The 20,577-nt window shown below is 34.8% G+C and overlaps 1 protein-coding gene across 2 annotated transcripts; it reads right to left on the bottom strand.

Annotated features, from left to right (window-relative positions):
- Positions 1 to 5,763: 5,763 nt before the first annotated feature.
- On the bottom strand, positions 5,764 to 18,954 carry LOC18431995 (GNAT acetyltransferase (DUF699)). 2 transcript variants are annotated; one of them, XR_016056428.1, is made up of 26 exons: positions 18,604 to 18,954; positions 18,329 to 18,420; positions 17,578 to 17,749; positions 17,269 to 17,391; positions 16,887 to 17,060; positions 16,251 to 16,361; positions 15,889 to 16,022; positions 15,701 to 15,794; positions 15,306 to 15,404; positions 15,022 to 15,158; positions 13,233 to 13,330; positions 11,269 to 11,395; positions 10,998 to 11,085; positions 10,570 to 10,669; positions 10,364 to 10,435; positions 8,884 to 9,060; positions 8,744 to 8,781; positions 8,491 to 8,584; positions 8,086 to 8,265; positions 7,847 to 7,955; positions 7,651 to 7,720; positions 7,318 to 7,465; positions 7,065 to 7,193; positions 6,660 to 6,788; positions 6,400 to 6,465; positions 5,764 to 6,248 (listed from the first exon to the last, which is right to left on the bottom strand). XR_016056428.1 is itself a non-coding variant. In XM_006842106.4 (26 exons), exons 1-26 carry the CDS (start codon positions 18,706 to 18,708, stop codon positions 5,988 to 5,990), a joined length of 3,108 nt encoding a protein of 1,035 aa, XP_006842169.1. In that variant the 5' UTR covers positions 18,709 to 18,954; the 3' UTR covers positions 5,764 to 5,987. The 2 variants fall into 2 exon arrangements, 1 of the variants encoding a protein (XP_006842169.1); XM_006842106.4 differs by having other exon boundaries at positions 10,383 to 10,435.
- Positions 18,955 to 20,577: the final 1,623 nt, after the last annotated feature.

The following is a 20,577-nucleotide window of genomic DNA, read 5'->3' as shown; positions in this document are numbered from 1 at the left end:
GAATCTTTACTCACTTCTATAAACAGCATCAAACAGCACAAAAAATGCAAAAAGGTTCCCTGCTCCTGTGGCAGCATTTTTTTATTTTGCTCACTTAGGTAAAACCTAAGGGAAAGTATATAAAGAGACTATTTACCTTTGGAGCAAGGTGGTCACAATTAATATTTGACCATTGGATGTGAAATTGGGTGGTTGCATTTATTTCATTGATCAAGTTCGAATTTCAAAAGAAATTTTTTTAAACTTTGTGACACACCCATGCTATCAAATTTCATATCGGAAGTTATAAGTCATTGTGACCTCCTTGTATCACAGGTAAATGGTTTCATTGTATACAATCCCAAAACCTAAACTAGAGCTATTTTTAGATCCCCACGTTTTGGTGATATAACCAGAACCCACCCCCTGCCAAAAAAAAAAGAGAAAAACAAAAGTGGAAAGGAAAAAGAAAGAAAAATCCAAATTTTAGAGTGCCTGAAAAAACGAACTTCAAAATATTGAACAAGGTTTTTCCTACTTTTTGGGTAACATCTTAGGTGTTTAAATTTTTTAAAATATGTTATTTTCTTTTGAGAATAACATATATGGCTATTCTTAGGAGGATCACAAAATTTTAAATCGAAAAAAACAAATCCTTCAAAGTACCTAGGGAGAAAGTGGGCAGTATACTTCTGTGGGATCATATGATATATGGAAAAGGAATTTACTCACTTTAATGAATGATTAGTGTTAGTATAGACACGATTTGAGGTGTCTGGCTATTATTAAGAACGCTAGTTACTCTTTGGCTTTGAGCTCTGTATTCCATGTGGAAATAATGAGAAGTGATAAGAGGCTACATTTAATTAACGATCTGAAGTATCAATTAGATGGAAACAGAAATTCATCATAACTTGAAAAATGTGAATGATTTCTAGTTAGGCGTTACACTTGTGAAGTTTACAACGGAATAAACTGTATCTAAATTGTTGTTTTTTATAAGAATATCAGGGTTAGTAAGAGTGAGTGATATAGAGAATGTTATCAGATTTTCTTTGGAAAGTTTTTTGTTTGGCCAAGAAAGAAAATGTTTCGGTGTTTTAGCATATTCAATTCAGGGAAAGTCTTTGCGTGCATTATAAAGTAAAAATTAAGGGATAAAAATTAAGGGATTGTCTACATAGATATCATTTATCTTTCATACATGGAGGTTGCTATCATTCTCACTCATTAAATATCAAATTGAATGTCTTGAATTTTTTTTCTTTTTGAAACTTTGTATATATTCGATGACAATCTTACAATCGAAATTTAAAAGATACAAGTGATTGTGACCTTTTGTACAAAAGATAAATAGTCCCTTTATAGACAATCCCTTAGAGTGTGTTTGTTTTTATGAAAGTATTATTTCAGATTTTGAAAAAGTTCCACATTTGTTTCTCACTTTTCATGAAAAGCTCATAAACTAATCTACCAATAAAAATTCTCATTCATTTGTTAAAAAGTGAAAGATTAAGTTCCTAAAAGAGATAAAAATTTAATCTTTCATAACTTTTTTGTTGATCACTATTCAGTATGCATAATATAAATATATAATATTAGTATTATTAATAGAGTAATGATCTTATGAGCCCCTTATCCATACGGGCTGTATAGGACCCCACTTTTGTGTTATAAGATGTACATTCATATCTCGAGAAAAAAATGGGACGCCAGCTCACAGGTAAAAGGTGTAAAATGGTCAAAGTTAAAAACAGAAAAAAAAAAAAATACAATCCCATGTTTTGCAATGGATATAAACACTCTCTTCCCCGGTGAAGCTCTCTCTCTCACTCACTCACTCACTCACTCAGGTGGATTAAAAACTAAATAATTGAGAGCACATTCTCCAGCCTATTTTGCGATCAGAGAAGCCACACGGAACTATTGACAATCAAGCTTCGAGACCCCTTTGGCCTTTTTCTTTCTCTTCATTGATTTTAGGTAGCTTCAATTACAAGACTTCTGACAAGATTGGGTGGCCGGAAAAGGGGTTACTGTAGATATGAAAAACAATCCACGAAAACAAAAAAAAAGAAACAAACACAAAAGAAAGACAATCAACCACAACGTAAAAATGTAAAGATATACCTGATTTTACAACATGCCTATGTTCATGGGAGATGAGAGATTCTTTACTGGCAATAGGGAATAAGGTTATAATAGCTCTTTTCTTCACGCTTATTTGTTATCTCTTATTACAAAGCAATCCTTGTTTTCCCTTAACCCTTAAAAGAACCCCATCGTTACAATATATATAGTGTCCCGTATAAATTACCAAAATACCCATATATGGATAAATACCCATGTTATATATAATACAAATATACATTAATAAAATATATAAAATATATTATATTATGTTATATATCTATATGGTAAATATGTATATGTTATCAAGCACAATACTTATAACTTTTTTAACATTCCAACAGGTTATCAAACATAGTACGTATAACTTATTTAAACTTTTTAGAACAAAACATTCAGCTTTCTCGAAGATATTTTTCAGAAAAACAAACGAACCCTTATAGACAAGGGAAAGTATAAAATAATATTATTTATGTTTACCTTTGGTACAAGGTGAGCCATTAATCTTAACCAATTGATGTGAAGTTTGGTGGTTGAAATTATTCTTGATCAAACTCAAACTTCAAAAAAAAAATTTTCAAACTTTATGACACATCCAAGCTATCAAATTTCACATCGAATGGTTGTAAGTAATTGTGACTACTTTATATCAAATGAATATGATCTCATTGTATACAATCCCTATCTATAATACAAGAAAATCACAATTACTATTCACCAATTGAAATTGAATCCAACAACTTACTGGTGTGTCACAAAGCTCCAAAAGTTTTCCTTTGTATTTAAGCTCAGTCAATGACACATCTTTAATCACTCAATCTTACATCTAACGACTTTGGTGGTTGTAACCTCCTTGTACGAAAAATGAATGATTTCTATCGTACACTTTCCCTTATTTTAATATACAAGGTTATTTCTTAAAATGTCAAATGATGTTGATATACTATTTTGAAACTCTATAAAATATAGTTTGATACTAGAATATTTAATGCTCAAGAGGCATTTTTATGACAGTTCGAACATGTTGGGGATATACTGGAAGTTCCTCCTTGTATAAGCTAACGGCCCCAGTATGAAAGGCTTTCAGCTAAAGCAAAGAGAATTTAGTAACATTGATATAGAACATAATTGTTATCAAGATTATACTGGACTAGCAATCCGACCAGTTGGATTACCAATTGGTGGTTTGATCTAGAATAAAATTTGGCTTTAGTAAAAAACTAGTAAAAATCAGTGTTTAATTGGTCCAACTAGCATGTTTCGACCGGTTCAACCCACCAAATAAAATGGAAGACTTTTTTTCTATATGTTACATATTTTAAAACTATTATTTATATTTTTTAAAAAAAAAATCTTGAAAAAATAGTTCGATTAGTGATCAGACTAGTTTTAACTTAGACCATACTACCTTCAAAAAATGACGTTTTCTCTGTGGAACTAATACATTGCCTAAGCCTAAGCCTAATCTCGAAACCTCATGAAAAAGCCTTACGAGAAGAAAGCAAGTCTCCCATCGTATCCTCGTCCGAAAAATGCTTTGGAAATGAGAAATCTGACTCTGAAAATCAATTTCTACCCTTAAGAAATTTGTAGCTCAAAGATCTTGTGGATCCGTGAACAAAATGAACGGTCTAGTAATGTTTTACAATATACACCAATGGTTTAAAAAACGAATCGATGATCCGGATCGAGCTTCCAAAAAACCGATCCGGATCAGGAATCGGGTGAATCTGTCATAATAAAGCTTAAAAAAAATCCGAAAAAATTATTAAAATTCATTATAAATATTATTTTTTAAGAATTCAATAAGAAATGAGGGTACTCCATTAAGAATTTTCATGTTTTTGAATGAATATGCGAATATTGATATGTTCTTTCCCTGCATGAACCACCATTCAGCATTTAATTTACATCACACAAAAGGATAAACATATAATTATCATGGAATAAGTATATCAATATACATGAACTACAATAAAGCATAAAATTAGTAACATATGATCTAAAAATAAAATAATAGACGACGTTATTGTTTTTCTTGGTCACGCTGGTGGCATTGATTGAATTCGTTTAACAATTCATTGATTCGATCTAAAAACGAATCATCGATATTAACAGGCGTCTGACTATTTCCAAATCCCTGAGTGTTAGTGTTTTGTTGTGTTCCCAATCTAAAATCCCCGAAGATTGTCCATCCTTCATGCTCACCTGCACTGTCGTGCTCATCCCTACACTATTGCTGAATAATATGGCTGGGATAAAGTGGCTTCAAAATCATCATCTCTCTCATTTCCTCTTTGAATAATATGGATTTAAAAAAAAAAAAAACATATTTTCAAAAAATCGATCATGGATTAAAAATAAAAATCACAAATTTTCAAAAAATTCTATCGTGGATTACAAAAAAAAATTCGATCATGGATTAAAAAAAAAAATCACAAATTTTCAAAAAATTCTACCATGGATTACAAAAAAAATTCAATCATGGATTACAAAAAAAAAAACAAAAAAAAAAAACAAAAAATTCAATCGTGGATTGCAAAAAAAGAAAAAAACAATTCGATCATGGGTTACAAAAAATTCAATCATGGATTACAAAAAACTCTATCATGAGTTACAAAAAAAGCAAAAAACAAAAAATTCGATCATGGATTACAAAAAAAAATCAAACATTTCGATCATGGATTACAAAAAAAAAACAAACCTTTCGATCATGTATTACAAAACATTCAATCATGGATTACAAAAAATTCTATCATGGGTTACACTGTTCGGACTCGCCGATTCCGTACAGAGAATCGACGAGTCACTGTACAGAATCGTCCGATTCTCTCTAGAACCGGACGATTCCCGTTTTTTTCGCCGATTCGATCCGTCCATGGCGATTCCCGGTTCGACTCGGCGTTTTTTTAAACACTGATATTCACTATTTTTTGGGCTTAAAATTCTATTTTTCTTTTACAACCACAATGGTCAAGATGGAAATGATTGATTTGAAGGTTTTCAAACACTAGAAGTGCAATTTTCAATGAATTTTGAGGTGAAGCTTTACTTCTTTTTTATAGGGCTTTAGCCCAATCAAAACATCGGAAAAGCTGCATCTCATAACCATACTAAAAAACACAGTCCGAAACACATAAAAAATATATTCAAAAAGTAATTTAAAAATAATAAAGAACCAAACTACTATTCAAAAAGTAATTTAAAATTAATAAATAACCAAACTACCCCTAAAGCATTCCTATCTATTTTGCTAATTTTATTTATTACAAATTATCTTTAGAATATTTTTATAGATACATGATGGTAATAAATAAAGACAATTTGAGCTTCATCTAATGTATAAAAAAAAATACAATTAAAATGCACTATATGTTTTCAAAAAATAGGTCAGATATAAATTATGTAATATACATAACTACTTTGAATTTTCAAAAATAAAAAACGCATTTTATTTTTGGGGAACAATTTTGAACGACTTTAGATCTAAAAATAATATCGTTTTTAGATTGAAGAGAAACTGTTCAATTTAAATCGACGTAAGAACTTATAACCCCCTGTTACTTTTTCAAAATAGTCATCCAATGATTCTAAAATGGATTCCAAAATTATAGATTGAACAGGACCCCTAAGTAGCTCTTTTACCCAAGTATATAGTATGCTCCTATAGGGCACACAAACGATAACTCTCATTGAATTACATAAAAAAAGTGCGGGACCGGAATCTCTTTTGCTACGGCCAAAATCCAATCCCAACAAATGCGCCTAAATGCCCCACATTTTTCTAGCACCCAACATGACAAGAAATACCAAACTAGAATACAAAAAAAATAACATAAAAATGATTATGAAAAATGAAAAATGAACTTAGCAACACTTTAGGCCTTACTCTTCTTATGCGGCCTGGAACTGTGTGCCGACACCCCCCTATTCTCTCCCTTTTCTTTCTCTTTCAGTTTCGATTTCTTATCCACATTTTTTCGATTCGACTTGACGCTAAGAAGGCCACTCGAGGAGATCTTCCTTTCCCCCTTTAACAAAGCATCCTCAAAATCAGCCTCTCTATCCACAATGGCATACTGCTGCAGAAGTTCGGGTTTTAGCATGCCGCCTAGTTCAGATTCACCTTTCATTTTCTCCTGCAACCCACATGGTTGTAGCCCAACATCACATATAAATTCAGGCAATAAAGAAATGTCTGCTTTTGTTCATATATTAAAAAATACTTAAAAGAAAATAAAGAAAACAGATGGGATCATGAAATCAAATATGGAGAAAAAAAATACTCACGATGACTTCTCGGGCTGCTTCATCGATATCTTCGTCCAAGGATTTGCTGTGAGGGGTCATCACAACCTTGCGAGAAATAATGTTGGGCATGTTAGGTCCTGTATTCTTTGAGGAATGATAGAAGTAAAACATGAAGAAAAGGAACAGAATAGAAATGAAGTCTCAAGCTCAAAGATTACAATCTTTTGGGCTTCTCATATATTTTCTGTGAAAATGTGTACATAATATAAAGATTTCATTCGAAAGGTTATCATGATTACCTCTTTAAGACGAGGTAGAGTAGACTCAATCTCTTTGGCTGCAGCATTATGTAAATACTTGTGAATCTTCTTAATGACTTTATTGAACAATGACAGAATTTGCTGCTTTCCAAGCTGCTTCAGCTGACCCTGCAATTCAAAGAAGCCACAAAAAAATTTGATGGTTATAACCAAGGCAAGAGAAACTTTTGTCAATGTGCTAACAATTCGTCCACAATAATAGCTACAAATCAAATACAGTATGCTTCAAATTCATAATAATAGCTGCATATAATGCAAGTGTGAGTTAGATCCCCTAATTCATAATTAGCCCAAGAGATCCTGATTAGCCAAATCAGCCAATGTATAGTCTACCTAACTTGGTGCATTTAGCATTGGAAGAAGATGTAATCCGTGAAAAATCACCTGGAGATATGAAATATCTTGATGTTGCAAGCCCATGCAAAGTAACACTGCTGCCTGGCTGTAAGACAATGAAACTGGTATTCGCTCCTCGGAATACAAACGAGCAAGGATCGGAACAAGGTCAAGAATCTGAAATGAACAGGGAATGCCACTTTATGATGAAAAATTCCTCTCAATACAAGCTCTTAGAGTCGCATATCACACAATACTGCAGCAAATAGTACAAGTTTGTGTTTCTGCAGCAATATCTTACCAAATGATAATCTGCCAAATTGTTAGCATACGCATCTAGTCGCTCCATGTCATATGGGGTCAACATTGCCTTCATCCCCAAAATTCCACTTATTGAAGGTTCTTCTGAAGGCGCCTGCTCCCCGAAGTTGATCTTTGGGTCCAAAATGCTTATTAAGCAGAAAAAAGGTATCATAATAAGGTCATACCACAAAAACATCTAAAATCCAGGGGGAGGTGTGTGTGTGTGTGTGTGTGTGTGTGTGTGTGTGTGAGAGAGAGAGAGAGAGAGAGAGCGAGCTACTTCTTTTTCTTTTGGAAAAGGAAAGTTTTTTAGCAAGTTAGAAGGACCAACCTTAATGCAAGTGCAGAGTTGAGGGTCCGGAAGCTAGAACCCAAGAGCCGGGTGAACCTCCTCCGAAAATCTGGACAATGCAGAAATGGTATCCATCCTTTCAAAAATGAAAATAGTAAAATACCAAATAGATTGGTAGAGCAGTATCTGCACCACCAAAACTATCCCCACATGATTCCAATTCAAGCACTCATACCTTGATAGAATGGATCAAAGAAACCAGCCTTCCCAGATCCAGTCAATTCAACCTCATCATTATTTAGAGGCCTCAAAACCATGCATGTATGTTCACCAGTTATCGCACTCTGATAAATATCATGAAGATCAGTTAATGGAGTCTAACCTTTTCCAAATCATGGATGAGATGTTTTTGTGTGCGTGTGTGTATGTAATTCGAAAGCAGCACAGAACTATGATCGAGGTGGAGATCATAACTGGAATTTGGCCAATGTAGAAGGGCACAAACTTGTGTTTACTCCAGAAGTTATGAAGTTGTTGAGTGAGACCAAAAGAGACACTGATATAATGAAGTTTCTCAGAGCGACGTTCATCAAGTCGCATTAGTAGAGGTGGTAGATTGGCCCTGGGTTTTATGTTTTCTTCTAGCAAGGAAACCTGTTGAAAAACCAAGATATTAGAGGTGCATTATAGAACTTATTAACAATATTAGAGAGAGAAACAAACTAAAGATAGGAAAGCAGTTTCAATGGAGTAAATTTTAAAGCATAGCTGAGAAAGAAACCACAACTCTAGTATGGCCCATGTTTCTTTTTTCTATTTTTCTTTTATGAAGGGGCCCATGTGTCAAATATAAACAAAACCAGCAATGAAGCGCCTTACTTTTTCAGCAGCTTCTGTGATTTTAACAGGGGTCTTCTCCTCAACTTGTTCAGAGTCAATTTCAGCCATGTCAGCCATCTGTCCTTCATAGTACCTGCAATGCACATAGAGCGGAAACAACATCATCATTCCCTTTGATGTATTCAACTTAGAAGATTCAATTGAATTCAATTTTAGTGAGAGCGGAGGAAGTTTCAGAGGATTTGGGCAACTTCACAGTTCATAAAGTTGTCACATGATTAAAGAGACATACCTTATTAGAAGCTCCACTGCAGCTGATCCATATCCAGCCTTCAAAATTTATAAGACAATTGTGAATTTAGAGATAAAGGACAGATATAACTTTCAAGAGAACCCACAAATAATGCATGCCCGTAAGATATAGAGAAATACCCTTAAGACACTTGGATGCACAGCAATGCGAACAATTCTAGCACCTGAAAGACTTGGGAAAACTTTATCTTGAAACTGTTCAGAGACCTTCCATGGTATTTGGTCTCCGGAAGGTTGGTAGCCTTCGCTTAAACTTTTCATCACGGATGCTCGAGAAATCTGACCTTCAAGGCTTACCTGTAGATTGAAGGATTCAGTGTCATACAATGAGAAATGAATTACACAATACAAATGTATTGACTTCAAGCAAAGACAAAGTATAATAATATTATTATATGCATATCATGAAGGAACAGCCTAATCCAAAAGAGTACAGAACATGGTTGTTCACCATCAATATATTCGAGGCATAGTAAGAATATTCCACATCAGAGAATTTATCACATAATTATTTTCTTGAGATATACAAATGAAAGAATGATGTAGACAATCTCGACAAGAATAGTCAATGTTAACAAAAGCAAGTATCTTACCAAAGCAACTTAGTCTAAAATTCCGTCTCATATTAAACTAGATTATAGACTGCTTCCCTATACACATGGACCTGCACAAGACTCAGGAAATTTAGGTGCCACATTCGAACCCATCTTTGATCGCAGAAATCGTCTCTTTTTTTCGATATAAGATAAAGCTAAATCATCTATCCAAATCCTCACGCTATTCAGCCTCTCTTCACATTATTGCTCTTCCCCATTACCATGGCGAACCCGATGAGCACAGCAATAAAATTTGACAGATAAAATTGCACAGCTTCAGGGAGTATTTCAAAACGATAATGGGATCAGAGTCATTTCATATGCAGATCAGGGTATAGATCTCAGGTGCGGCCCTTCCCTGGGAGGGAAACTCTGTCAATGTGATATTCAGTGGTTTAAAACTAAAACCGGCTTTCCATGGAAGTTGCTTGATACTTTGTGAAATTCTAAAGTGACAAGGAAGACCTATGTCCAAGAAAGTGTCCCAGATATGGACTTGTGAACTAGGTACCTGACCAGCTAGAAAGTATCACGGTTATGCTTGACACCCCGACCAGGTGATAAGCTGGAGTTTGTTAACATCTCAAAGAGAACCCGATCAAGTCCACATGTATGTCCTCAATACAAATTTCCTTTTTCTTTTTTTCGTTTTTTTCGATTTTAGTTTAGTAGAGAGTATCATCAAATCAGAAGGCCTTCAGATCTGTAGTACTACTTGAACATAGCAGATGCAAGCTTTTGTGAAGCCAGTAAAAAATGCGGCAAATTTAGAGGTTCATGACATCAATTGGAGTTCTGAATATTAATATCCAACTAAATCTTAATAAATTTAAAATGCCATTAGTGGAACTTACTTTGATTAGCATGCAATAGCATATTAATGCAAGCAAGTAGCAAAATGAATACGTTAGTGGACTACACTTGCTACAAGTATAACTTCCAAGTTACAGATATATCACAGACAACAAAATAGAAAGATAAAGAAAAGAAAATCTAAAGCAAACCTGCTGCAAAGATCCCAACCTGAATGACACACAAGATATCAGGCAAGACATTTTTGGATTCATCAACAGGACCTGTACTTCAGCCAATTAGCCAATTATCGCAAAGTGAAGAAAATATGTCAACCAATAAAAGCTTCCCCCCCCCCCCCCCCCGTCCCCAATGCCGGGAAAAAAAAGGAAAAGAAAAAAAAAACAATCACAATTACCAAGCAACACAAAAAGGTGATGTGCTGGAGCGTCAGCCATTAGTTGTAAGTCATTTGGAGAATTCTTGTAGTGGGAAGCCACATAAAGAGCCATCATCCTCTGAAAGGAATAACTAATGTATCATCAAAATACCATATAGGGAAAGCATCCAAATTTTATAAAAGGAAGTATTCTATAATCCAATGAACTATAGAAAAACCACAGCACAAATGGTCACCACCATCCACAGAAATGTAGACAATGTTGTGTGTCACCATGAGGATCATGCAGTGCTCAGGTGGACTCAACATGCTCTCCATAACCATCCATTCCTTCTAGAGACGATGATGACGTGATGGACAATTATTTTTCTGGAGTCTACCAGTTCACAAAATCATCTCATATATAATCTCATCGTATAAATTCTACATCAATATTTTCAATTTACCTGCAAAAATGTCTCACTATCTTTGTGATAAGAAAACAGTGTGTCCCGGTTGACATAATACAACTCGCACTCATTCGGGTGTGGTAATCTAACAGAAGAAAAGTCAGAAGACAGACAGAAAAGAAACCAGATAGATGGGGAGAGAGAGAGAGAGAGAGAGAGAGAGAGAGAGAGAGAGAGAGAGAGAGAGAGAGAGGAAGAGAGGGAGAGAGTACAAGTAAAGCAGATACTATCAGTTTAGACTTCCAATCATCAGGTACAATATGCTAACCTGCCAGTGATATTGGGGATGAAATTTGTTGCGTCCAAGCAAAGCAAACCATGGAGCCAAGCCTCTATTGGATCCCCAGAAGAATACCTGATTGACTCGCTCAATTCTATCTTCCTGAAAGCTCTACCTAGAATATACAGGGAGACCGTTTGAGAAGACAATTAAAACATGAGGAACACAAACTTTGCTGAGCAAGAATGCTTACAGGAAAAACAAAAAATAATAATAACAATTTGAAGATAGAGAGGCATGAAGGAAGAGAGAGAAAACATGGAGATAGAATAATATAACGCATAGAAGAGTTAGCAGAGATACACATTGTGAAGTACAAAAATGTTCATAAAAGAAAGAGATTCCTATGGCTCTTAATTTGGTAGTTTCTAGAATCGTGTAGATTATGTTTGTGCTTGAGATTAGTCCCTGATTGCAACAAGTCATGACTTGCCGTTTTCTAAATTATTATTAGAAGTCATGATGACATTTGCAGCAGCAAGGATGATATGCACATATGTCAAGTTTTACCTATTGCCTTAATATTCAGATTTCTTCTTTTTTCAAATAAGTAAGCTTTCAGAAGTGTTTTCATTTTTCTCATAGGTAGGTGGGAGTGTTGTCATTAGTATGAGTACTTTAGAACTCAAATTTGCCAGGTGAACTGGCCACATCAGGGAAAACAGTCCAAGTAGGTACCCAACCGATTCTCCTTGGTGCAAATTGGTCAATTAAAAAAAACAAAACGAGAGAGAAAAATAACAAATAATATAAATTGCAGGAACCAGGGGAGCTGGGCGATCCAGGTTGCCTAGTTTCCACAGATTCGTCTGGTTTCCTGAGGGAACGAGATGATTTTGTTGAGAAGCTAGATGATACTGTGGGAAGCAGCCCGATTCCCAATTCAGAGAGGGAACCAGCGAGGTTCCCACCGATACCTGATCCGGATCGGCATTTTTTAGAACACTAGTTGATATACAGCTCAAAATGTGACTTCCTGTTGACTGTCTTTGCATATTGCTTATTTATTTGTTCTCTCTTGATGTGCAATAAGTTTAATTACTTACAAGAAAGAGATTCACTTCAAAATTAACCTATAAAGACAATTTGTAGATAGTAAAGCAGCTAATGATAAAAAAGACAAATGAACCCCCAAAACAGAAACAAGTCATTCCCTTCACCATAATACTCATATAGGGAAGAAAGATAGATAAGAAGGAAGCTCTCTACTAGAAATTGTCTGATCAACAAAGAGGATCTGAATATTAAAAAATATGGTACCATCTATATACCAATCAGGTGGAAAATGTGAAAGAGCACATTAGGATCACTATTTTATCATGGGTTGGATCAAGAATAGAATTTTGGGACATGCTGTGAAGGATTTTGAAACAAGCTGGAAGGAGATTAGCAGAACAGAATCGAAAAAAGATGTTTGATGATCCAACGAATGGTTTTCTACCCAAGAAGGTAGCCTGAAATTAAACTTTGATACAGGCCCATAGGGAAGCCATGGGCCTGCTGAAATTCTACACCAGTTAAAGACCACCAAAGCAATCTTAATGACCTAACCTGGAGTGCTGGCAGTTCAAATGAGGCGGATATGTGATCACTGCGCATCGGCTTATGGCTGCTAGAAACGAGAAGGGAAGAAAATACTCATAGAACTCCTTCAATGCTATTGCATGGGGCACTGGCAGGATTGGTGCAAACTGCAAAGTTAAGGGCGACCCACTCACATTCATGAGGACACAGAAATGAAGGTCTAGTCAAGTAGTGCTCAAATTTTTTAGGCTTTTGGTTAAGTGGATAGTATGTTTTAGGATGGACACTTAATTTTGATAACAATGAAAATCAGTTTAACAGTTTAAAAAAATAAAATAAAAATTCCACATATATACCATGCATCCATGAAAAGTAAGATGCTGTAAGATAACACTACAATGGCACTAAAGTACAGTAGAGGAACATACCAGAGACAGACCCACTTTCATTGTTCACTGCTGACTGGCTCTGTTCTTGCAATTGTTGGAAGAGCTTTAATGAAAGGGAACGGCCAGTACCTTCATAACTTCAGGTAGAAAATAGAGTATCAAAAGTGAAGATCCATACCAATCAAAGAGAATTTATGAAATGAGATTCAAACTGAGGCAATGCAGATAAACAATGTTTAAAGAAATGGATCAGTGACCCAGATCATCCATCAGGAAAACCAATCTGCGTCACCAAAAATTGTTATAAATGATTTTTTTGGATTTCCAAGAAAAAAATAGCTAATGCATTATGAATTTTCATTATCTTGCAAAAATACGTCGTTTCCAATTTGAATGTCTTATTGACCATTAAATATTTTAGGTTTTCAAACTCAAATCCCTATTGAAGATAACTTCCTCTTTAAACAATTGGATTTGGCAATTAAAACCGCTCTGCGCTTCTTGCCAAGGAACAATGGTGATTTATAAAAAAGGTCTCCCTGCCATTTTTCAATTTTATTGTTATTCTATTTTCAAGTAAATCAAGGAATGAGACACTTTCTTAATATTTGAATTTTAATTATACATTTTCATAATTAAAATATTTAAGCCACCGCAAAAGAAGGGGTTCGAAATTTTTTTCAATTACAAATGTATTTTATTAAATATACTTAATAGAGTGCTCATAGGGTTTCATAGAAGACCTTTTTTATTTTTTAAACAATAGAGTGCTCATAGAAAATTTTTTGAAGCCTCCCTTTTTATTTGTCCATAATGGGTTAGTTTAAAAACAATTCATACCAAAGAGAGGGTGTTGGATTTAATTTTCCTTGGAATATTTTAAAATTAAAAAAAAAGAAAAAAGAAAGATAAATCATGGGTGTTTAATATTCTTTCTTCATGGCATCCACTATCTAGGGTTCACGTAGTCCTCAATCTTCATATTTTGTAGTTATTTTTATTTTCAGTTCCTTTGGGTTTTTCTACGGCTTAGTTTTTGGGTTACTGAGTGGGTATACCAAAGAATTCTTATGAGACAAAAAAGACCAAAAAGGGAAGTCCCAAACGTGCGGCACGTTAAAGAGATTTTGGATAGCGAGAGAAACCTTAATTTTTTTCTCTTTTTTATGAGATGCTGAGAAAACTCAAGTTAATTTGAGTATATATTCTCATAATGATAACATTGATGAGATATTATATATATCTGGGTAACAATATAAGTATTCATTTGAAGAGATATTGGGATGAGAATATATTGAGAGAATGCCTCAATAATTAGAAGATACTGCATGTGTGGATGGTTAAAGAAAGAAACACAAATTACTCTTGGAGAAAATTGGGGGGTTGGTGTTGGGAACCAAGAAAAGCCCAATAATTTTCATTCATTGCTGCCATGCACAAAGAAAACCAAAGAGAGAGATGGAAATAAACAAAAAAAGAGAGATGGAACATACTAATCCCATATCAGGGATGTGGTAACAAAAGGGGGACCCCAAACCCTTTAAAAGGTGGAGTCTCGCATGAGAAAGAGGCACACAACACTTTTGCCACGTCGTGTAGTGGCGGCAAAGTAAATAACAAAAAACTACAAAAATAAAAAATTTAAAATAGCATTAAATAAAATATATATTGAAACTGCAGAACCGTTGAACTGGCCGGTTCCCTATATATTGGGGTAACCAACTAGATGCTCTAATTTCCTATCCGATTAGGTGATTCCAATACGGATCGGCATTTTTTTGAGACACAGCTAATAAATGACAAAGCTAATAAAGAAGCAACTACATACCCATTTACAGTAGAAGAAAGAAAAACCAGATAAGGACCAAGTAACGACTTCACAACCGGTAATGGGATGGCTGCAGCTTCATCAATAACCAAAAGCTCCACTTGAGAAAGCTTTTCATGATCTTGTGGCTGAATATACTGTGAAGCCATGAAATTTCAGATATAGTCACATTTTTATCCTTCTAATAATCGTGAATCTCATCGACTTTTCGTATGGTATAATACCAATCAATAGCAATTAAAAACATTAAAAGAAAAAAACAACAAAAAAAACTAATCCCACACCTGAATTGTTTGTCTATGTTGCTTGTAAATGTTTACTCGCACAATTGCTTTCTTGAAGTCAGGGTTTGTACTTTGAACCAAGTCATAATGTAAATGTTCCTGGAAATAACAGACACCAAAATGAGAAATACACAAATGTTTATTATTAAGAAAAGAGGAGAGTAAAATTTTAAACCACAGACTTTTGCCAACTATGTTGAAGAACAACTCAAACTTCTCCTATATTTTCAGAAAGAAACCAAGTCCGAGTTCACAGTCATCCAAACAACTAAGAAAGCCAGAAAGCATACACATGCAACCAATACATTAAGGCGCAAAATGAGTCGCAAAAATATATAAAACCATAGACAAAGTTCGAAACACGAAGTGTACAACTGATATAAATTAAAACAAACCTTGTAGTCTAATGCATCAAAACCATTGCACACAAATTGAAAAAGAGTCTTCAAGTTCTCTGGACTTGGTGCAGTCACAAAGATATTAGAATACCTGGCACAATAAAAAAAACGAAACATTCAGAAGATCACATAAAACATTTAAATATTATACAGCTTTTACAAAACATATGGATTAAGTATCCAACCCAGCAGCAATTGCTCCTGCAATTGCAAGACCCAAAGCAGCAGATTTCCCACGCCCACGAGCAGCTGTTAAAGCAACCGTGCTCCGAAGGGTCTTCTCTAATATTGCGTCAAGAAATGTTATCACAGCTTTTCCCTATTCAACATGAAATTGCATGAGTTATTTCTTAAGATAGTCGTATAAGATAGTCTTATAAACACAGTCACGGAGTCAACAAGCAAACGTGCATGGGTGCAAACATCTGCGTGACATTTTTTAGCACTCGGCAGCAAGCTCGAAAACTGGAAACCTTAAAGTTTAGGTTATGTAACCTTTGCTTTTTATAAGTAGTGATGATAAACAAAGAAGAGACATATTGTGCACCTGATCCAGAGTACGACACTTTCCAACTAATGGACCAACAGGAAAATCATCATGAAGCTGCTCCTTAAGGTTTTTCAGGTCCAAATCTCCTTCTGAGAGACCCTCAGAACCCTTCAAGAACAAAGAACAGACAATGTCAACGAATCTCAGAACCCACGTAAGGGGTAAAACTGAGTACCAAGAGGCACAATAGGAGGTATTTTGGAGAAAAGAGAATTCAAGCACATTCATAAAATTGATAATCGTGTTCTACTCTGATTCCATAGTTTTGGGTTTCAACCACACACTTTTTCGATACAGAAAAAGACAAAAGAAGGTAACAATGATGGCAGAACACTATAATGAAATATTGAAAGGCAAATTTCAATCTTGCATTCTATAGGCACCATTTTATTACGTTAAACATTAAAACGAAGAAGAAAGAACGTAGTGAAAGCTGATCCAATGATCTGCATCAAGTTGATCAAGCATACAATAGAATCTATGCAATTGATTGAAAGTCAATATATTGTCCTAACCGAAGTCTTCGGCTTTTTATTGATAATCACCCAGACGGAAGATGCAAGAGGCTTTTCTGTTCAGCTTTTTATGAATCACAATACATATTAATAAGTTGAGTACAAACAGATAACTTACCTCTTTTACTGACACTGGATTTATTGACCTTATGTGTGATGAGACCGGTAAAATATTCAACTCATCATCCATAACCACACATGCTTTGCATGAGGCAAGAGATAATAAGAAGCGCTCATTGAAGCGTGCCGTTGCTTCTGAATGAGATTCAGTACGAAATCTCTCATGAACATCCTGTAAATCATAATGATCATTATATATCATATCTCTCTCTCTCACTTCTTTTTTTTTGGGAAATGTAATTAAATGATCATTATCGAATACTTCTTTAGAGAGTCAATCCTAGAACAGTGAGCTTAGCAAAAAAGAAAAATAATAGAACAATGAACACCATTCCCTAATTAAAATGGTGTGGAATCAGTAAGACCACATTAGTACGAACCATAACCATGGTGTAGAGACTGCTGAGTGATTTAAGAGAACTGAGCAATAACACAATCAAGCCACCTCCTTCAACTGTTTCAATGGTTCTCGCAAGGAGATTTGGAGTCAATGCTTCAAAATCCTAAACAAACCATGCATTGCAAAAGAAAAAGAAATGAAGTTAGATCAAAGAACTGTCATATTGTTTTTGGGTGAGTAAAGAACTGTTTGAAAACCATTAAATCAAAATTCAGAGTGAGACTTAAATGGAAAACAGTTAATAAAGGCCAAATAAATTGAAAAATATAAAAAAGCAAAGACAAAATACCTGGAGAATGCACATCCCAAAGGTGTTCCCTAGTATATTTTCAGTCTCTGAGTAGTAGCAATACCGTATCTCGGTACTTGTGACAAAAAGGGAAAATGGGTCATCTTTCTCTGGATCCAATAGTCCCCTTTGCATCATCTTCTTCAATTGTTTCATCCGTTTTTTCTTATGACTAAAAAAACAATTTCCAAATGTCAGGAATTGGTTTAAATACTGAAACCTTAACTTTATTATCATATCCCAAGTAAACTTAAAAAAAAAAAAAAAAAAGGAGGACATTAGTCATGTAGAGTTGGAAACCCACAGCTGCATCAAACAATTACACGAATCAATAAAACATAAAATTCTAACAAATGAAACACCAAAATAGCATAAAAATCGAAACTTTAGAGCATTAACTATGTGCTAAATCACTAGGAACACAAAGTGATAAATGCATGTTAACTCATAAACATTAACCAAACAACAGGGGGGGGGGGGGGGGAGGAAGCAAAACCTAAATTAAACATATTATTATCAGCATGATAGTTTCTAAAGAATTCACTTCGTCCAACCAGCTTACAAGTTACAACAAAACTATCAAACACAAATGCAACTAAGTACAGAATGACGTCTAAAATTCCAAACTTTTCATAATCATCTTTTTTTATTATAATTTTGATGGCTTCTTCTCGTGAATTTTTAAAGAATTACAGAGAATAGAAAGAAACAATAAATTTTACTGGAATAGAAAATTACAGAAAATCAATACCTGCTAAGGAACAGCTCTTTCTTATAGCACCAGAGGACTTTAGGGCGAGACTTGACTACTGATTTTGCAAGAATATGATAAAGATTGACAATCTACAAAAAAATTCAAACAATGGGTAATATTAGAGAAAAAGTTAACTAAAAATTCAAATTTTCATTTCCAGCTATTCTTAAAATTCAGAATTTAGCGCCACAAAAAGCATGACAATCGAAACTAAATTGAATATAATTCAAAAAATAAACTGAAAAATGAAACAAAACAGAAAAAAGGGTTACCTGGTCTCTAGATTTATCTCCAACAATAACACACATGGATCGATGCCTGGACTTGACGCCATTCTCTATGAGAGTTCTTATCCGTTCATCAACCTTCTTCCTCATTTTCTCTCTCTTCTTCCTATCCTTCACCTAATTCCAAAGCCCTATGAAGAGAAAAGCCGATTACTTCTCAACCTCTAAAACACTGAAAACTTTCCAATTTCTTTTTCTCTCTCAACGTCAAAACCTTGGTTTCTCTCTCCTTTCTTGCTATTATTCACTAATTCCAAAACCCTAAATGGAAAAGCCGCTTTCTTCTTCTCTTTGTTTCCAAAACCCTGGAAATTTTCCAGTCATCTCCCTCCCTGCTTCTAAAACCCTAGAAAACAATTGAGCAGTTTCTCTGGCCCATGGCATTTTTGGAAAAGGCTTCACTTGCTCATTTCTTCTTGTTTAAAGACGATTTTATCCAAGTGAGTTCATATCACAAGGTTCGTGTGCAATGAGCTCAATGAAGTCTTCCACAATAATCTTACTAGATCAGAACCGTCCATTGTCGACATGGGAAGGTGAGGACTATAAGAAACTTCACTTACTGCACCCTGGTGCATTCTTATTTGGAAAAGATCTGTGGACCTGCGAGACTAAATGATAGCATTAGGTCTCTCATCTACTAGTAGGGATGGCTACATATCGGGTTGGGTCTGGATCCGGTCAGACCTCGACCCGAACCCAAACCCCATCAGATCCGAAGTCACCAAACCCAGACTCGGACCCATAAATATAATGTCGGACCTAGACCCAGACCCGAACCTAACCTAACCAAACCGATCATACCCAACTTTAGGCAATCACTGTAAATTCATATGATTAGAGCAATTAGAAACAGATCCCCAGACTTAAATGAATACTCACCCTACCCAAAACCCACATCCAAATACTATGAGCAAAAGACAGGAATAGATGGTCTATTGTTTCTTCACCAGCTTGCTTAACAGGTATACATTCACAATCACTGGAACCCATCAAAGAGAATCCAATGTCAAGTGCTTCCATATAATACTTGAAAAGGCTTGCATTTGTGGTTGATAAGTCATTTTCACATTTTTGTAACATTTGGAGGAGTTTGTCTTAACTTTATCATGATACAAATATGGGTAAAGAGAATTAATAAAAAACTCCCCATCTGATTGATTCCAGCTTCCAAACTGCATCATCATCTCTTTCTAGGCTATGACACACCATTCCCATTGCCTGTAACAATTAAGAGACCCAAGAGATGACCATCTAATCATTAAAGCTTTATTCATAGTTTTTCTTTTGACCACCTTCTCTTGTTTGGGTGCAAACCATATCCACATTAAATAAAAAAGATTCCTTCTTCTCCTCATGCCCACTCCAAAGAGATACTTTCACCGATTTCTCTAAAAATCTTAGGAAATTATTTTATATACAAAGAAAGGAATATTGTTTCATGTGGGTTGGACCGCATTTCTACATATGCGGTCCAAAAAGTGTAAAGCGTACATCTTAAAGATGGATGCAAGCTTATGTTCCATCTAAAAACAATGGAAACTGATGGTCCAATGTTTTCTTACTAGAATTAATATTTTTAATTCATTTTTATTTTTTTATATTTTTAATCTCCATGTTAGAGATTACATGTCTTTAAAAATTAAGTCTTAAAATCCATCTCAAAATATATTTATTAAGAAGCCCGCATTTCTACATATGCAGGTTTGGCCGCATAGAAACCGGATCCACAAATAAAAGACATCATAATAGGTTAGATAGATTGGACTTAAGCTAATAGATTAGATAGAATGGACGTATTCAGGGTAATCTTTCCTCCCAAGGACAAATGTTTGGCCTTCCTCGAGTCAATTTTAAAGTGAAATATTTAAATAGTGGGATCCCAAATTGATATTAGCATTTTACACTCATAAATTAAGAAGGGAAATGACCTTGTGAGACGCTCCCACATCCATGTGT

This window comes from Amborella trichopoda, chromosome 5, assembly GCF_054954075.1.
Source record: "Amborella trichopoda isolate Santa Cruz 75 chromosome 5, AtrichopodaSantaCruz75HAP2 v2.0, whole genome shotgun sequence".
Classification (NCBI taxonomy): Eukaryota; Viridiplantae; Streptophyta; class Magnoliopsida; order Amborellales; family Amborellaceae; genus Amborella; species Amborella trichopoda.
Note: the sequence above shows the minus strand (reverse complement) of the source record. Positions and strands in the feature narration are given on the sequence as shown.